The following is a 20,706-nucleotide window of genomic DNA, read 5'->3' as shown; positions in this document are numbered from 1 at the left end:
CAGCCCTCCACCCAGACTGTCACTTTCCCCTCTGATTCACTGTCCCTGGCCTTCAATCCCGACTCTCTTTCCTTCCCATCCAGTGTCTCCCCATCTTTATGAAATATGCATGTGGAACAGATGTCTGCATCCCCCATCCACACAAACAGTCTTGGTCCTCTCTCTGCTCATCCCTCCCTCTGCCCCTCAGCCAAGTCACAGGAGCGCTCCCACCCCTCCCAAACTCTTCCCTAGGGTTTTCCCTATCCTGTCAGCCCCCTCCCAGCTATTTAATATGTATGATGGAAGGTGCCGTAATGTCCAATGAGAGTCATCTCCTCTTCCTCATGTGGTCTCCTCTGTGTGTCACTCCATATAAATATATGTCCCAGACACATGGGAGAATGTGTATGTAGGGATGTGGCCGACTGTGTGTGTGTGTTTGTCTAAGCCGTCCGTCTTTTCTATATTTGTCTAGAGATATCTATCTATATATATATTTATATTTTTCACTTTATATGTAATCGGCGTCCACGGATTATTCTGCGTGAAAGTTTAACGGGCCCTTTCGCCAGTTATCCGCCAGTTCCAGGAGAAGACGTAAAGGGAAAACTTTTTGTGCCAATCAGCGAATGTTCACAGCGCCCGTAACCATGCGCTCACGCGGCGGCGACAGGACGTCGGTCTGAACGTCAACATTTCGAATAAAGGTAAGGATCGAAATTCTCATTATTTTAAAGAATTCTTTTTTTAAAAAAACGTGATTCATTTCTTATATATATATATATATATATATATATATATTATTTCCAATAACATATATATTTTTTACAATAGTCGACCGATTATGAATGAAATTGAGACAATATTGTAATTAATGGCTTCTCTTTTTTTTATATCATTCTTTACTAACTTTGTTCTGCTGGCTTCCTACATATTTTATTTTACCATTTTGGAATTAGGAAGGGCCAATTTTATCCTCTGTGGCTAATTTAAAAAAAGTAAAAAAAAAAAAAACCATTTAAAAAAAAAATGGGAATTATATAAGCCTTAGGTTTAACTTGTTGGATGTTTATCTATGTTTAGGCTCTCTTCTGTCTATCAGTTGAATTTTTTAATCATATTTTTCTTTCTTTCCTACTACATCAAACATCATTATCTATCATTATCTATCATTATCTATCTATTTATCATCTATCTGTCTATCTCTATCTATCTATCTATCTATCTATCTATCGATCTATCTATCTATCTTCTATCTCTCTATCTATTATCTATCTATATATCTTCTATCTCTCTATCTATCTATCTATCTATCTATCTATCTATCTATCTATCTATCTATTATCTCTCTATCTATTATCTATCATATATCTATCTAATGATCCACCTCCCTCTTTCCATCTCTATTTGTCTTTATCTGTCATCTATGTCTTGTTTATTCTATCTATCTATCTATCTATCTATCTATCTATCTATCTATCTATCTATCTCTTAGGGTATTTTAGAATAGATAACCCCATCTCAGCCTTATTTGTACACAAGCTCTAAGGCATACAGTCCATAATGGTGTCTTGCTATAAAAATACCCGACATGTCATGTCTTGTTGGAATAGGAGAGTGACACCTCGCTGACTCCAAGCTGTATCCCGACGGACGATGCTCAGGGAAGCATTGTTTCCTCAGATTTAATGCCTTCGCCCCGTCCTCGGCTGCTAATTCCGAAAGGACATTCCAGGGGATAGTTGCATCCAGAGGGCCCTTTAGAAAACTTTTCCTTTCCTAGAACAATGGCCTGAATCCCTGCACACATTATCCCATTATGTTGGCTAATGCCTGGCCGGGCCTGAAGCATCAAAGGGCTAAACTCATTCAGTATTCTGAGAAATGCAACATGTGCAACGTGACATTGGGTTTTAATCATTCATTCCGTGCTACAGAATCTCAAACCCTATGCAACGCCAAAAAGGCAGAAAAAGACCTTTATTTAGTCTACAAGCTGATGCAGTCGTGAAATGGTTAAATCGTAGTGGATATCCACACCCAAAATGTGATTGTAACACAATCTGGCTTTTACCCCCTTCCTTTGTCACTTATTATATTCGCGACCATGTCTCCCTGGCTGGGTCATTAACAATCTTTGCTTTCAATTTTAGAATCTCCTTATCTGGGCAACTAACTCAATTTGCTTGTTCCCACCGTCAGAAAAAAAATCATCAATATATCGATCCCTTTTTATTATATATATATATATATATATATATATATATATATATATATATATATATATATATATACACATACACACACAAGGGAAATTTTTTTTAAAAAATCCTCCAATAACCATAATCATGAAGTTTCTTTTATAAAAGACAAGTTTACTTTGGTCTCTTTTTAGACAGATTGGACAGCATTGTGATCATGATTGGCTAATTAGTGGGATATAATTGAGAGCTTAAGAGAGATCATTTGTTACCCCAAGTACCTGCTTTATTGTGAGCCGAAGTCCCTTTCTGTCTTTCTAAATCTTTCTCAAAGACGACTGCGATTTTTGAAAATAGCGCCACACCCAACACGCGCGCTGGCCGTTTCAACAGATCGTTAATTTTTTTGCACTGTTGATTAACTTAAAGGAACCGTCTCGTTTTTTTTTGTAACATTCTGAGGTTTAAAGCTGAAGTGACGAACATCCACAATCTTTAGAATCAGGTGATAGACCAGTCTTGTGACATTTTAGCTCCCAAAATGATATTTTTTCCATTTTCATTTCTAAGCAGAAATGCTTCAGAAAAATCACAAATTGAAATAGTATTGACTGATTGAAAATTTTAGAATCCTTGGAGATTTCTTTCTAAAATGATATTTCCCCCATAACTGTAATAAAATATGAATTATATATCCTGGCTCGTTTGTCAGCAAATATTCCATGTACAATTAAAAAAAAACAATATCTATATTGTATGAAATGGTGTTGGATTTAAGAAAAAATATACTCTTAATCTAGAATTTTTGGGGATCTAATATCAACAACCCCAATTAATCTGCGACAGATGGGCGTGCCATTTCCAATAGTGTTCTATTTCAACAAACAATTATTCATTTTTAACTGATTTTAACAGGCTTTTTTCTCTGTAATAATAAGACGTGACTTTTACAAGATGGTAAATAAGCTGCACAAATCCAAATGTTTGCCAAAATATTACTACTGGGGTTTTATTTCATGTTTAAATTGCAACTGGTGATCCAAATTACCCCATATCCAGGAAACCCCAGGTCCAAACCTTTAAAAATAATAGAAATTAAATATTTGTTAAATTCCAGATTTATTTTTAGGCAAATGTTATGTTATAAAAATAAAAAAACAAGGAATATATATATATAGATTATTTATTTATTATAATATTAATAGATTGATATGTATATATTTATCCTGAAAATAATTTTGGTGCCCTAATAAAATCTTAAAAACACAGAAATTATTATGTTTTCATGTAAAGTTTTGTACTTTCTGTGAAGAGTCTCAGGTGGGACAGATTAGACAGTAATTAAATTTTCATCTAACGAGGAAGTCCTATCAAACTCTCTTCCTTTCTCATGTTTACATGCACCAGTGCCAGCATTTTCAGCTGATGGGAGAAGGAAGAATTTGATAAATGTACTAAAAGAATTGTCTGAATACTGACAAAAATGTGAAAAATATAACAAAAACATTTAAAATAAAATATTTGAACATCTTAAATCAAAACATTCGGCAAAAAGTTGATTGCTTTCCAGTCCTCTTAATAAATCATTAATAATTATTACATTTGTAAAAACCCCAGAAGAAAAGATAAAATAGTAAATATAGATATTTTGTAGGGGAAATAGTTTTATCAAACAAGGTGTCATTGTTGGTTCTTTTTCCAAGTTCATTACCAATTAACAATAAAATCATTTAGCCCCAAGAGATCAATATAAAGCCGTTAATATTCTGTTGTATTGTTGCTTACTATTTGTGCTCGTGATATTTAGAAAATTGCTGCTAAATTTGATTAAGTATGTATAAATTCTCAAATTGAAGAGTGGACTTGAATTGGCAAAAATAGAAAAACATTACATTATATTACATTATAACATTATAAAATTAATTGTTCTGACAAAAGATTGATGTATTTAAAAAAGGAAAATAATAATTTTTTATATATGTTTCATTGGTTGGAAAAAATATTCAATCGCGAAAAATATGATTGTAAAGCAAAGGTAAGGTCTAAATTAGGGGGAGATTTGGGGTGAGTGTTTATTTGTACCTTGGGTACCCCTGGAACTATAGCAGGGTGACTGTTACCCCAATGTTTCTATATATCTGTAACCTTGTTATGAGCTAAGGGGGCCCAGTCTGAAGGCCAGTAAGGGGGAGATTTGGGGTGAGTGTTTATTTGTACCCTGGGTACCCCTGGAACTATAGCAGGGTGACTGTTACCCAATTTTTCTATATATCTGTAACCTTGTTATGAGCTAAAGGGGCCCAGCTTGAAGAATAGTTAGAAGGAGATTTGGGGTGAGTGCTTATTTGTGTCCTGGGTACCCCTGGAACTATAGCAGGGTGACTGTTTCCCCAATGTTTCTATATATCTGTAACCTTGTTATGAGCTAAGGGGGCCCAGCCTGAAGGTCAGTTAGGGGGAGATTTGGGGTGAGTGCTTATTTGTACCCTGGGTACCCCTGGAACTATAGCAGGGTGACTGTTACCCCAATGTTTCTATATATCTGTAACCTTGTTATGAGCTAAGGGGGCCCAGTCTGAAGGCCAGTTAGGGGGAGATTTGGGGTGAGTGATTATTTGTACCCTGGGTACCCCTGGAACTATAGCAGGGTGACTGTTTCCCCAATGTTTCTATATATCTGTAACCTTGTTATGAGCTAAGGGGCCCAGATTTAAGGCCAGTTAGGGGGAGATTTGGGGTGAGAGCTTATTTGTGTCCTGGGTACCCCTGGAACTATAGCAGAGGGAACTGTTACAATACTCTTTCTACATATCTGTAACCTTGATAAGAGTTGCGATCCATTGTTGGACAACAGAGAGTTATCGGGGTTGTTGAACTTTAAATTCTAAAAGCCTCTCAAGAACATGTTTACTAAGAATGGTTTTTGTAACTGTGAGGGAACTTTTTTAATTTGAATCAAACCAAATGTTTTCCCCCAGCTGTAACCGTGTAGATTTTCAGAGGCGCACTTTTCATTAAGCAATAAACATCTCTAACGAGGCTCCAGTGGGCCGTGTAACAACTTATGACCAGCAATTATGCAGGAAAAAGCCGGAGCTCTTGTTGTACATTTATTTCCACACTCCATATAACTTGGAACGGGATGTTTAACTTTATGATACTTATACATCTTTGAGGATTGCACATAGTAACTCTAGGAAAAAAAAGTCTCAAATGGTTTGAATACTCTTATAGGAGTCAATTGGCATTTGGGGAGGCAAAAGAGTTGTAATTTCTCTAATGATACCCAGAGCGAAATATCCCCAGTCATACTTTAGAATTTCTGGTCCATTAGCTTTGGCTAGAACATTGTTTAAAATGTTATTGTCATCACTGTGCCTTAATGTAGGCACCATCTCTCCCTACTATACCTGCTATCCCACAGTCACACTCCCTTCCCAGAGACTATTATCCCACTGTTACTATAGGCACCATCTCTCCCTACTATACCTGCTATCTCACAGTCACACTCCCTTCCCAGAGACTATTATCCACTGTTACTATAGACACCATCTCTCCCTACTATACCTGCTATCCCACAGTCACACTCCCTTCCCAGAGACTATTATCCACTGTTACTATAGACACCATCTCTCCCTACTATACCTGCTATCCCACAGTCACACTCCCTTCCCAGAGACTATTATCCACTGTTACTATAGACACCATCTCTCCCTACTATACCTGCTATCCCACAGTCACACTCCCTTCCCAGAGACTATTATCTCACTGTTACTATAGGCACCATCTCGCCCTACTATACCTGCTATCCCACAGTCACACTCCCTTCCCAGAGACTATTATCCTACTGTTACTATAGGCACCATCTCTCCCTACTATACCTGCTATCCCACAGTCACACTCCCTTCCCAGAGACTATTATCCACTGTTACTATAGGCACCATCTCGCCCTACTATACCTGCTATCCCACAGTCACACTCCCTTCCCAGAGACTATTATCCTACTGTTACTATAGGCACCATCTCTCCCTACTATACCTGCTATCCCACAGTCACACTCCCTTCCCAGAGACTATTATCCACTGTTACTATAGGCACCATCTCTCCCTACTATACCTGCTATCCCACAGTCACACTCCCTTCCCAGAGACTATTATCCACTGTTACTATAGGTACCATCTCTCCCTATTATACCTGCTATCCCACAGTCACACTCCCTTCCCAGAGACTATTATCCCCACTGTTACTATAGACACCATCTCTCCCTACTATACCTGCTATCCCACAGTCACACTCCCTTCCCAGAGAGTATTATCCCACTGTTACTATAGGCACCATCTCTCCCTACTATACCTGCTATCCCACAGTCACACTCCCTTCCCAGAGACTATTATCCACTGTTACTATAGACACCATCTCTCCCTACTATACCTGCTATCCCACAGTCACACTCCCTTCCCAGAGACTATTATCCACTGTTACTATAGGCACCATCTCTCCCTACTATACCTGCTATCCCACAGTCACACTCCCTTCCCAGAGACTATTATCCACTGTTACTATAGACACCATCTCTCCCTACTATACTTGCTATCCCACAGTCACACTCCCTTCCCAGAGACTATTATCCACTGTTACTATAGGCACCATCTCTCCCTACTATACCTGCTATCCCACAGTCACACTCCCTTCCCAGAGACTATTATCCCACTGTTACTATAGGCACCATCTCTCCCTACTATACCTGTTATCCCACAGTATGGGATCTTTGAATCCCTTTCAAAAAAGTTTTATTGAATATAATAGTTTTAGAGATATGTTGTATTATATTGATATACCATGGGTAAAATATGTGTCCTAGAGTTGATATCCATAGCCAATAATGAGCATTTTGCATCTTTCAGAAAAGTGCAATCAGAATAAAAAAGCAGATATTTGATTTGATGCTATATTTATGGGATAGGGTACAATATTTGCTCATGTTATAACATGGCTCCTATACTGTCTAGATGACAGTGATATTTAGCAAGGAGAGACAACCTGTGTCAGTTGGTTCCACCAGTGAAAGAAATGCCAGATGAGAGGACACAGCACATATTATTACACCTCTGAAAAGCTATTTTTAAAAACTAGGCTACATCTAAACTGAAATATTTTTCACCCTCTGCTCATTGGCTTTGATGTATGATTCTGTTTAGGAATGAAATAACATTTTTACATATATCTTGTTTCCTAATCTTTTCCTTGTCCCTAGAATCCAATATAAAATATTACATTAGTGCTTAGAAGTGAAATGGCCCAATCTGCAGCACCAAGTGCCTGTAATCAGATGAGTTTTCCAGGCCCTGCTACAAAGTAGAGGCTATTTTAATCTACTTTTGTCTCATGACAAAATGTTGGTCCATTTATCATCCATTTACCTTATTTCCTTGCTGGTGTCTCACTGTGGAATAGGGTATGACATATGGGTTTCAGTATTCTTATGTGATGAGTATTTGTAAGGAGTGGATAAAATGAAAAGACTTCTTATTAGCACCAAGCTGCTACAAAAGAGCAGGTATAGTAGGGAGAGATGGTGCCTATAGTAACAGTGGATAATAGTCTCTGGGAAGGGAGTGTGACTGTGGGATAACAGGTATAGTAGGGAGAGATGGTGCCTATAGTAACAGTGGATAATAGTCTCTGGGAAGGGAGTGTGACTGTGGGATAGCAGGTATAGTAAGGAGAGATGGTGCCTATAGTAACAGTGGATAATAGTCTCTGGGAAGGGAGTGTGACTGTGGGATAACAGGTATAGTAGGGAGAGATGGTGCCTATAGTAACAGTGGGGATAATAGTCTCTGGGAAGGGAGTGTGACTGTGGGATAACAGGTATAGTAGGGAGAGATGGTGCCTATAGTAACAGTGGGGATAATAGTCTCTGGGAAGGGAGTGTGACTGTGGGATAACAGGTATAGTAGGGAGAGATGGTGCCTATAGTAACAGTGGGATAATAGTCTCTGGGAAGGGAGTGTGACTGTGGGATAGCAGGTATAGTAGGGAGAGATGGTGTCTATAGTAACAGTGGGATAATAGTCTCTGGGAAGGGAGTGTGACTGTGGGATAGCAGGTATAGTAGGGAGAGATGGTGTCTATAGTAACAGTGGGATAATAGTCTCTGGGAAGGGAGTGTGACTGTGGGATAGCAGGTATAGTAGGGAGAGATGGTGCCTATAGTAACAGTGGATAATAGTCTCTGGGAAGGGAGTGTGACTGTGGGATAGCAGGTATAGTAAGGAGAGATGGTGCCTATAGTAACAGTGGATAATAGTCTCTGGGAAGGGAGTGTGACTGTGGGATAACAGGTATAGTAGGGAGAGATGGTGCCTATAGTAACAGTGGATAATAGTCTCTGGGAAGGGAGTGTGACTGTAGGATAGCAGGTATAGTAGGGAGAGATGGTGCCTATAGTAACAGTGGATAATAGTCTCTGGGAAGGGAGTGTGACTGTGGGATAGCAGGTATAGTAGGGAGAGATGGTGCCTATAGTAACAGTGGATAATAGTCTCTGGGAAGGGAGTGTGACTGTGGGATAGCAGGTATAGTAGGGAGAGATGGTGTATATAAAATATACAATATAAAATTTAATTCTGAACCAACAAGTGAGCCCAATCTGGCCCTAACTTTAGAATGAGGTTCTGTGAATAAAGCCTTGTTGCTCGTAATCCAATCTGTTCCAGACAAAAGATGAAAAGAGAAAGACAAATGTATTTTTGCAGAGCAACCGAGGGGAGGTCCAGGTTGCTGCCATAATCCTCTGTTTATCTGATGCGGGAATGTGTGCCTAAAATCCATCTCTGGTGGGTGTATACTTCCGGGACTTCCATCAGAAATCGCAGGGCCCCATACGACAAAATTTCCTGGGCCCCCTAGGCTGCACCCACCGCAAGCCCCACCTACAGGTCCGCCCTCCCCACCCCACAGGTCCGCCCCCCTCCTCACAGTAAAAAAAAACAAAAAAAAATTGGTGGCTAGGGTTCCCACATGTTAATAAAAAGATATTGGTGGTCAGGGCCCCCCATAAAAAAACATTTGTGGCCAGCCCACCCCCCATTAAAAAATATTGGTGGCTAGGACGCCACATGAGAAAAGAAAATTGGTGGCCAAAATTGGTGGCTAGGGCCCCCCCCCCCACATTATGAGAAAAATGGTGGCCAGGGCCCCTTAAACGTCCATGCCTTCCCAAAGTCAGCAGCTCTCAGAAAGATGGGGGGCCCGGCTAATCAAGTAAGTGTGGTGTGGCCGGGCCCCCCTTACCCTCAGGGCCCCCTACAACTCTCCCCCCTGTCCCCCCCTGATGGCTGCCCTGTATACTTCACCAGGTGTGCTGGAAGCACAAAGTAGATCCCCAACAGCCAACAGATCAACCTTTACAGACGTTTCTTGGATCATTATAAGACTATGTGCCTACAGCTCATACCTGGACACTCACATGGAATATACATATTCTGCCCATTAAGCTCGACACACAAACACCCACATTTTTTTGGATATTATACTTTCACCAAATGCATATTTTTTTTCCCAAATACTAAATATTACACAAAGATGAATTCCAAACCCTAAATTGCATATTCAAATCTGAGAAAAATAGAAAAACTGTAATTGTAAAAAACAAGACTTTGAGTGTTTGAAGGCGGTTTATCGGAATCCTGCAGACACAAAGCAACACAGGCCTAGTACAGGGATGGGATCCGTTATTTGGAAACCGTTATCCAGTAAACTCTGAATTACGGAAAAGCTTTCTCCCATAGACTCCAATTTATCCAATCCAGATTTTTAAACATTATTTCCTTTTTCTCTGTAATAATAAAACAGTAACTTGTACTTGATTCCAGCTAAAATATAATGAATCCTTATTGGAAACAAAACCAGCCTATTGGGTTTATTTCATGTTTACATGATTTTCTAGCAGATTTAAGGTATGAAGATCCAAATATGGAAAGATCCGTTATCTGGAAAACCCCAGGTCCCGAGCATTCTGGATAACAGGTCCCATACCTGTATTTCTTTATCTGATGAGAATGGTCTAACCCTGTTTGGTTCTAATGTTTTGCGTGGCTATAGGTTGGTCCTCGCCCCTCCTCGTGTAGCCAGATCAGTCCAGGATTACAAGGGCACAACTATCCATAACACCCAATGTGTTTTTTTGGCAACAAGTTTGATTGGCAGCAGGCAGTTCTGGTTTTGTGAACACATTTTCAGCAGTTCTGGCTACAGGTTGATTCATTCAATTGTAATGCACTAATTTAGCTATAATTCTTCCGGTCCAATAATAGTAGTGATGCAATGGTGTCCAAAAAGCAGATCCTAATCTTTGGCTCTGTAACAAGTAGTTTATGTGAGGGGTTCCTCATATCTAGGTGTGTTTTTACCTCACTGATTCACTGATACCATGTGACACACACATAGAATGATGGGTAAGTGGGAGGGGCCTGTAACAAGTAGTTTATGTGAGGGGTTCCTCATATCTAGGTGAGTTTTTCCCTCACTGATTCTCTGATACCATGTCACACACACATAGAATGATGGGTAAGTGGGAGGGGCCTGTAACAAGTAGTTTATGTGAGGGGTTCCTCATATCTAGGTGTGTTTTTCCCTCACTGATACCATGTGACACACACACATAGAATGATGGGTAAGTGGGAGGGGCCTGTAACAAGTAGTTTATGTGAGGGGTTCCTCATATCTAGGTGTGTTTTTCCCTCACTGATACCATGTGACACACACACATAGAATGATGGGTAAGTGGGAGGGGCCTGTAACAAGTAGTTTATGTGAGGGGTTCCTCATATCTAGGTGAGTTTTTCCCTCACTGATTCTCTGATACCATGTCACACACACATAGAATGATGGGTAAGTGGGAGGGGCCTGTAACAAGTAGTTTATGTGAGGGGTTCCTCATATCTAGGTGTGTTTTTCCCTCACTGATACCATGTGACACACACACATAGAATGATGGGTAAGTGGGAGGGGCCTGTAACAAGTAGTTTATGTGAGGGGTTCCTCATATCTAGGTGTGTTTTTCCCTCACTGATTCACTGATACCATGTGACACACACATAGAATGATGGGTAAGTGGGAGGGGCCTGTAACAAGTAGTTTATGTGAGGGGTTCCTCATATCTAGGTGAGTTTTTCCCTCACTGATTCACTGATACCATGTGACACACACATAGAATGATGGGTAAGTGGGAGGGGCCTGTAACAAGTAGTTTATGTGAGGGGTTCCTCATATCTAGGGGTGTTTTTCCCTCACTGATTCACTGATACCATGTGACACACACACATAGAATGATGGGTAAGTGGGAGGGGCCTGTAACAAGTAGTTTATGTGAGGGGTTCCTCATATCTAGGTGTGTTTTTCCCTCACTGATTCACTGATACCATGTGACACACACACATAGAATGATGGGTAAGTGGGAGGGGCCTGTAACAAGTAGATTATGTGAGGGGTTCCTCATATCTAGGTGAGTTTTTCCCTCACTGATTCACTGATACCATGTGACACACACACATAGAATGATGGGTAAGTGGGAGGGGCCTGTAACAAGTAGATTATGTGAGGGGTTCCTCATATCTAGGGACTGGTGGCCTCACATTTTCTAAGCAGGGCACCCCTATAATCTCAATAGCCAGTGATAAATAGATAAATATCCTCTAGATAAATTGTAGAGGCAGAGCTGAATCCTTATGGGAAAGCACATTACTGGCAGCCCCCTTGTGATTGTTGATATATTTAGGCAGCACAGAACATAGGAAGAAGATGCCCAGGGCAGGGGGTGGAACCATGCGGGTCCCACGGGGGGCGCAGCGCAGACCTTTGCAGAGACTTTGCACAAAGCAGCTGGGCCGGGCTCCATATGTCTCCAGTGGCAGAATCAGTGACATACGGGCTAATTTAATATCCCCTCCTCCAGCCTCCCTCCTTCCCATCCATTCACCACCTGTCCTGTCTCAGGAGATCCCAAGACAAAAATGCTTTTTCATTTACATCTATATTTATGAAATGTGCCGTTTTCCCCCGGCGATGGTCACTGCCTTCCTGCGCTTCATTTCGTGTCCCTCATTTATACCACTTGTCAGTTTCACTTAGTCTGAGGCACAGCGAGACTTTCCTCCCAAAACAGCCCCTAATAGCTCCCTCATATCTCCATGCCATCTCATTTTTCTCTCCCGTCATCTCGCATTTCTCTCGTTTTTTTGCCCCCCCCCCCCTGAAACTGAAACTGTTTATTTTACCCTACTTTTGCCATCATCTATGCCACTAATGTTTCATAAACACTGAGAAGAGGGGTGGGGCGTACCTTAAGGAATTCATCAAACCGTGAGAAATTGGCTATTTCTGCTTAAAGTTTTTTTTAATTTTGTTTTTATGCTGAATCAGCAAAGAAATCATTATATAGTGCTATGCTAAATAAATATATTTCCAACAGCCACAGTTAATGTACTGCTTCTAAACTTTCTTCTCATGAGAATCAAATTCAGTTCAAACACCACTGAATTTTCTCCTGAATTCAGAGGGATAAGTGTGGCCCAACCTAAACAGCACAGGGATTTAATTTAAGTTCCCTGGGTTAAAAAATACTCAGATCAGTTAGGATCTGTGCAGCCACTGGGACAGAATGCTCTGTTATACAGATAGCTAGAATCTCAGCTGCCATAAAGCAGGACAGGACTGCTGCTTACAATGGGGATCAGATAGGATCTGTGCAGCCACTGAGACAGAATGCTGTTATAGAGAAAGCTAGAATCTCAGCTGCCATAAAGCAGGACAGGACTGCTGCTTACAATGGGGATCAGATAGGATCTGTGCAGCCACTGGGATAGAATGCTCTGTTATACAGATAGCTAGAATCTCAGCTGCCATAAAGCAGGACAGGACTGCTGCTTACAATGGGGATCAGATAGGATCTGTGCAGCCACTGAGACAGAATGCTGTTATAGAGAAAGCTAGAATCTCAGCTGCCATAAAGCAGGACAGGACTGCTGCTTACAATGGGGATCAGATAGGATCTGTGCAGCCACTGGGATAGAATGCTCTGTTATACAGATAGCTAGAATCTTGACCATAAAGCAAGGAAGGACTGCTGCTTACAACGTGTATCAAAAATGATCTGTACAACCCTGACAGAATGCACTATGCAAGTACTGTAGCAATAATATTGTTCTGTTTGAAGGCTACATTCTGCAAAATAATATACTCATACCCAATTCCCCTGCAGTGGTTTTTGGCGAGTTTTATGAAGAATTTTATTTTCACCCTTGAGTGATTGTTTTAAATCTTTCGGTTCCCAGGGTTGTTATCCCCAGCAACCAAACAGTAGCTTTTAAGGCATCTGTTTACCAAGGTGTGTTTGAATTGTCTATAAATTATTACCCATTAACTGTGCAATTTGTTTTCAGTGTCACAATTATCTCAGCTGAAGTGTGAAGCGACTAATTTACTGCAATCATTAGAGCTACCGTCAGCATTCATTTTGGCAAGACACAAATTTTTGGCACCGATTTAAGATGTCAGATGTGAGGGAAGCCTTAAATGTGTCCTATGTTATGGTTATCAGATCAGTAGCAAATTTAAAGAAACCTCTAAAACAAGTCGTTGAGCTGCACTGCTGTGTTTAGACAATGTTTACCTTCACAAAGACAAGTTTTCATAGTATTTGATGTTCTTCTGTCTTTCAGGTGGTGAATGTCCAGAAATTAACTTGGAAATTAAACATCTCATCCAAAAACATTTTTCTACAAGAAAAAATATCTTTTCTTCTAAGCTCTAAGCACGTTCATGAAGACCGGTGTTTTGAAACCATCTCAGCATTGGTTCGATGACAACTGATTTGTAAGCACTTTACTGACTGATCTAGAACTTTTGCGTTAGCTAGAACAAAATCCTGAAAAGTGACATCATCAGCGAAATTATGTTAAATTCGGAGCAGACCGAGATCCCTGTCCACTCAGAAACTGAATCAGTCTTTAGTGATTGTGGTGGAGGAGGTGGCCTAAATGATGGCAGTGGGATCAGCTTGTGTGGAGAAACACGGATCTGTGAAGCTAGCGATGTGGTAAAAAGGGAGCTTCAGCACTTAACCCGAGAAGAACGACGTCGGCGGAGGAGGGCAACAGCTAAATACCGTACGGCGCATGCAACAAGGGAGCGTATAAGAGTGGAAGCTTTCAATTTGGCATTTGCAGAACTGCGCAAGCTTCTCCCAACTCTACCCCCAGACAAGAAACTCTCCAAAATTGAGATCCTTAGATTGGCCATCTGCTACATCTCCTATCTCAACCATGTTTTGGATGTGTGAACTCTGACAGAGCTCCTCTAAGGAATGAATGTTTCTTGGACTTTATGTATGTGCTGCTTCTTTCAGCTATGAACTAGGGTCATACGACAGTGAAGGATCTATGGGACCATATCATTATCTCTGTCGAAAAAATGTTTTTAGTCCCCTGTCTAGAATGTAAAACACCTTCTCCATCAACCATTTTACCTGATTTCCCTGAACCTTTTCCATCATCACATAACCGATTTCTGCTAATCTAGGTTTAATATTTAAGACCACGCTTATCTTCATTAAGTAAGATGAACTTCAATGGACACATTATTCAAGTCTTCGTGATACACTCAGCTCTTTCCGTTCTCGGTGGTGAAGACTCAAATATCTTTTGGATTTCAAGAGACCATATGGTCTAGTTCATTAACATTCCATTGCTCCGTCAAGTTTCTCTGTGAAAGTCCTCTAAATGAATAGACACACATATTAAGAACCAAGGCTTATGAGCAACAGGCATTGTGTAGACCGGCGCTAACTTTATTATAACGTGTTTAAGTTGCACTTCTATATGACAACACATTCATCAACTGTTATGTTCAACAAGCAAATGCTATGGCCTTTTATACTTTTTGTTGGCAGAAGCCACATTGTCTTTGTTGTGTCTGTTGGAAGCAGTGATGTACCTGGTCGACTCTACTGAGGTCATGAAAACAATGGACACGATGGGCAGCCTGAATTATGCTCTTCTTGTCGCACAATGTTAAAACAATAACTAAAACAATATACCACAATATCATAGGCCTTGGTTGGACCTTGGCCTAGGTTTTGTACTACAATAACGTTAACAGACCATCATTGTTCTATAAATCGTACAGTCTGGCCATGAGGCACGACAATTTAGAAGCGCATGACCTGCTCCGGAAGTCTCTAATGACCGCCACGCCAACTGCAGTGTAGAGCAGCCTAAACATTCTATAAAACCAGAGCTAGATGTGGTGTTTCGATTGTAGATGACAGAGATAGATGTAACGAAGACACTTTTTCTAGGAACAGATTCCATTTTATAACTGATTAACGTTCAGTTTGTGTGCACTTTTATTTTCAGGGATAAAAAAAAAAAACTACAATATATTTTATGGGGATATTCTCACTATATCCTCTTTATAGTTCGTTGACTCATCTCTCTGTAGCTGTCTCCAACCTACAAGTCCCATATGCTGGCAGAAGCTTAATTAATCAAGTCTAGTCTAATTTAGAAAATCATTTTGAATATTTTGATAGATCCTAAATAAACAACATCGCCCGTGCAGTTATAAAAAAGTGTAGGTGTGTTCTTATCTAATATGTAAACAATACACCACCTGCATTAGCGGTTGCGTTAATATCTGAAACCCTTTATATACATATCTCTACGTGTCTAGGGGTCATACAATGACATTTGTTTCTAAAATTAGCAAATTGTGTTTTCTCCTTATTGTCCATTTTATTTTATTTTCAGATTTTTTTTTTGTATCGACTATTTTTAGTCACTTGCCAAAAATGATTTTATCAGAAATATATTCACGATTCCTAAACATCGGGAAGTCAAACGTCATGGGGCTGATTCGATGATGAAGGTACTGAATGGCTCCAGGAACCAATCAGATATTTGATTTCTTTTTCTAGAGCGATCAGAAATGATTGCCAACTGGTTGCTCTTGGTAACTGCACTAGGGAGTTTGCACCTATTGTAGTGAACCAGCCCATGTATGTTAATATTCTTTTGTATTCTGTAAACTACAGGCTAATGTTGCCACCCACCAGCCTCTCCTTGATTCATTTTTATATATCTTTGTCCATCATTATATTTACCCCTTTAGCAACTACGTCTTTCAGGGTTATGAAGTCAGCGTGCCAGGGATGTATTTATTTATTTATATATTTATTTATTTACTGTGACGTGCACTTTTTACAGGATAAAAAAAAAAAAAAAGACACTCTGTGATTGGTTTTCTGGCCTTGGAGCAAAGAAAGAACAGGGTTGCGCTCAAAAACGTAACTCCGTTCTGCGGCCTAAAAATGTCCTTTGCTCTGTAGTCGTGTTTCTGACAAGTCTAAAGAAGCCCTTAAAGTTGAAATCTGTACATATTTTGACAATGTTGTTTCTGTGTTTAGAGTGGATACGAATTATTTATGATTTGGTAAGAAAGAATTCAGAAGGATCCAATTAAAAAATATTATTTCAAATAGTTCTGAGTCTGCTTTCTTCATTCCTAACGAGTTGAACATCTATCATTTACACACAATATACAAGGCTGTTTAGATCTGGTGGGTCAGTTCTAGTCTTCAGACTCAGCAGATTTAGACGTTATCAGATGCCTTTGATCTCCTGTATAGAGGACGCTCGTTAAAAATAGTAAGGTCTCAACAGTAAACGGGTATTGAGAATGGGTTGGACAACTCTTTTCTCTAGAGCAAAAACAGTTTGGACACTTCAGTTTAAAATAGGTTGGAACCATCTGTCTCTTGATTAAGGAAAATCCTGTTGGCTGGGATCATCAGTCTTGTAGAGTAGTTTTTTAAATTAATATGGGCACCTTTGGTTTCTTAAGTACACAAGAAAGAAACTCGGAATAAGCTGGGCATGGCTGATTTGTAAAAGGCACAAGCTTGCTTAGAATGGCTTGAAAACCTTAGCACTTCTCTGGTTTCAACACAGGGAATGTTTGGGAGCCGAGGAGGTGTGTTCTCCTTTCAGTCTTAGAGGAGTATCTGTCTGACCAAAGCAATCAAAGGCATTGCACCGCTCACTCCAGCACCTTTTTCGTGTTTGGTTTGAGCACCCTGGATGGGTGTCATAGTCCCTTTGGCTTGATCCCAGGCCATGACACGCCCTGAGGGAAGCTTCAGCAGAACCCAGGGTAGACGGGACTCCCCCTAGCTTCGGCAAAGGGGAGTCCAAACAGCCATAAACCCCTTCGGGGGGCAGGGATGGTGGGCCCACCCTAGCTTCGGGAAAGGTGGACCCACCTGCTCAAGCTGTCCTTCAGCCAAGCCTGGGACACCTGGGCAACGGAGCCCATGCCTTCGGCTAGGACTCAGAAGGATGATTCAATATCATCTGTCTGACACACACCCAACCCAAACCCGCAATCACAAACAAATTATAACCCTAACCAGCCCAACCAGCAGGTTTTGTATCAACCCGCATATCACTAGTTACACTCTAGAGGAGACCTGATCTTCGGAATTTGATACTAGGGTAGACTATTTAAAACAAGTTGGCCATCTCAGGTCCATTGACTAGAAGACGACTTTATAAATTTGTTGACAACTTTCAGAGCTTGGCCAAGTAGTATCGGCAAAAGCACTGCGTATCTTGACAGCGCTATATAAATAAATGATGATGATGATCAGCACTCAGGCAATGCTGCTTGGCCTAATGACCTGCACGCACCCAACTCAAATCCCAAAACTTCCTCCACCTCATCCCATCCGCTGCTTTCCCTGGATGCCGTTCCTTTCCTTTCTTACTGCCTTCATCATAACCTGCCCATAACTAAAACTGCTGCTGATGAACCAGCAACACAAAAGCTGTACAGTGGATGAGATGAAAGTTGCAGTGATGGAAACCATTCATTTGCCATTTCAAACCTCTTGATACTGATGGCATAGGGTGTCCTAAAAAAAGCCCCTGACCTGCCTAATTGTGACCCCCAATTGTGCACTAGGCACATGCCTCTGCTACCAACCCCTAGTTCAGGCCTGGAAGATTTTGATTTTGTGAAGATGAGCTTCTGTAGGCAAAGTTGGGAACCTCTGGCTTCTTGAGAAATCAATACTATTTTGAATAATTTGGTCTGGTCTCTACAGCAAGAAAAGTTGTTTAAATGGGTTGGGCACCTCAAAACTGCAGAGCAGAAATAATGCTTTGCACTAGTCTGTTGACCTCTGGTCTCTAGAAAGTATTTATGGTACTTGAACCTTTTTCTGATTCTGTTCTTCCTTTTACTATTTGATGAATCATTTCCGCAAACATTAGCTCAAAGATTTAATAATGAGAGAGTAGAGACTAAATCCTTTCTGTAGAGTCAAAGTCTCATCACTGTCAGAATTACTAGTCCAGATAGAATTTGATGTACAGTATAAGTAAGATCACTCATATTTAACTAACCAAAAAGGATGTGCATTCATCTAACTATTCTGGAAAGTCCACATAGCAACCAAAGCCAAAAGAGACCTTATAAGCAGCTAAACTAACTCTTGATTTAAAGGGATACTGTTATGGGAAAAAAATATATATTTTTTTTCAAAATGAATCAGTTAATAGTGCTGCTCCAGCAGAATTCTGCACTGAAATCCATTTCTCAAAAGAGCAAACAGATTTTTTATATTTAATTTTGAAATCTGACATGGGGCTAGACATATTGTCAGTTTCCCAGCTGCCCCCAGTCATATAAACTTCAGTCACTCTTTACTGCTGTACTGCAAGTTGGAGTGATATCACCCCCCTCCCTTCCCCCCCCCAGCAGCAACAGAACAATGGGAAGGTAACCAGATAAAGCTCCCTAACACAAGATAACAGCTGCCTGGCAGGCCTGGACTGGGAGTCAAAATAGGCCCTGCCATTCCAAGTACAAAGAGGCCCAAACAGCCTCCTACCAGCCCACTCTATGGTAACTTTCTATGGAACCATACAGCAGCCCCTCTGGCATTTGCCAGAACCCACAGATTGCCAGTCCGGGCCTGCTGCCTGGTAGATCTAAGAACAGCACTCAATAGTAAAATCCAGGTCCCACTGAGACACATTCAGTTACATTGAGTAGGAGAAACAACAGCCTGCCAGAAAGCAGTTCCATTCTAATGTGCTGGTTGTTTCTGAAATCACATGACCAGGCAAAATGACTTGAGATGGCGGCTACACAATACTACAACTAAAAAAACATCACTTGTTGGTTCAGAATTAAATTTTATATTGTATATTTTATATTGTTGATTTTCAGTTTATTTAAGAAATAAAAACAACATCAGGAAAATTATGAGAGAATCCCTTTAAGTTTGCTTTGGTTGTTAAGGTCCAGTCAGACACAAAATTGTACTTTTTATGGAGAATTTGAGTGGTCTTTGTCTTATCCCTTTCCTTTTATCTTTTAACTGTTGTTCCCTTGTGCTCTATCTGTTTCTCAAAGCAAAAGGCAGTTATTATTTTACTGGTGAGTAATTATTCCCCCTTCAAACAAGAAAAGTGGCCTCCTATGCAACACGTGTGGTTCTACTCCAGAATGAAGAGTTAAACAGATCTGGCATTTCTCTCCTGGTAATTCCCAATGCTGTCAGTAGGAGTTAAGAGGAAAAGACAGCCCAATCTGGCCCTAACTTTAGAATGAGGTTCTGTGAATAAAGCCTTGTTGCTCCTAATCCAATCTGTTCCAGACAAAAGATGAAAAGAGAAAGACAAATGTATTTTTGCAGAGCAACCGAGGGGAGGTCCAGGTTGCTGCCATAATCCTCTGTTTATCTGATGCGGGAATGTGGGCCTAAAATCAGAAATCGCACGGCCCCATACGACAAAATTTCCTGGGCCCCCTGGGCTGCACCCACCGCAAGCCCCACCTACAGGTCCGCCCTCTCCCACCCCACAGGTCCGCCCCCCTCCTCACAGTAAAAAAAAACAAAAAAATATTGGTGGCTAGGTTTCCCACATGTTAATAAAAAGATATTGGTGGTCAGGGCCCCCCATAAAAAACATTTGTGGCCAGCCCACCCCCCATTAAAAAATATTGGTGGCTAGGACCCCACATGAGAAAAGAAAATTGGTGGCCAAAATTGGTGGCCAGGCCCCCCCCACATTATGAGAAAATTGGTGGCCAGGGCCCCTTAAACGTCCATGCCTTCCCAAAGTCAGCAGCTCTCAGAAAGATGGGGGGCCCGGCTAATCAAGTAAGTGTGGCGTTGCCGGGCCCCCCTTACCCAACTCTCCCCCCTGTCCCCCCCCGATGGCTGCCCTGTATACTTCACAAGGTGTGCAAGTGATGGAAACACAAAGTAGATCCCCAACAGCTAACAGATCAACCTTTACAGACGTTTCTTGGTTCATTATAAGACGATCTGCCTACAGAACATACCTGGACACTCACATGGAATATACATATTCTGCCCATTAAGCTCGATACACAAACACCCACATTTTTTTGGATATTATACTTTCACCAAATGCATCATTTTTTCCCA

The 20,706-nt window shown here is 40.8% G+C and overlaps 1 protein-coding gene across 1 annotated transcript; it reads left to right on the top strand.

Annotated features, from left to right (window-relative positions):
* Positions 1-393: 393 nt before the first annotated feature.
* nhlh1.L (nescient helix-loop-helix 1 L homeolog) lies at positions 394-15,617 on the top strand. Its single transcript, NM_001094952.1, is given in 2 exon segments — positions 394-689; positions 13,907-15,617. A coding segment is annotated over 1 exon segment (387 nt). The 5' UTR covers positions 394-689; positions 13,907-14,139; the 3' UTR covers positions 14,527-15,617.
* Positions 15,618-20,706: the final 5,089 nt, after the last annotated feature.

This window comes from Xenopus laevis, chromosome 8L, assembly GCF_017654675.1.
Source record: "Xenopus laevis strain J_2021 chromosome 8L, Xenopus_laevis_v10.1, whole genome shotgun sequence".
NCBI lineage: Eukaryota > Metazoa > Chordata > Amphibia > Anura > Pipidae > Xenopus > Xenopus laevis.
Note: the sequence above shows the minus strand (reverse complement) of the source record. Positions and strands in the feature narration are given on the sequence as shown.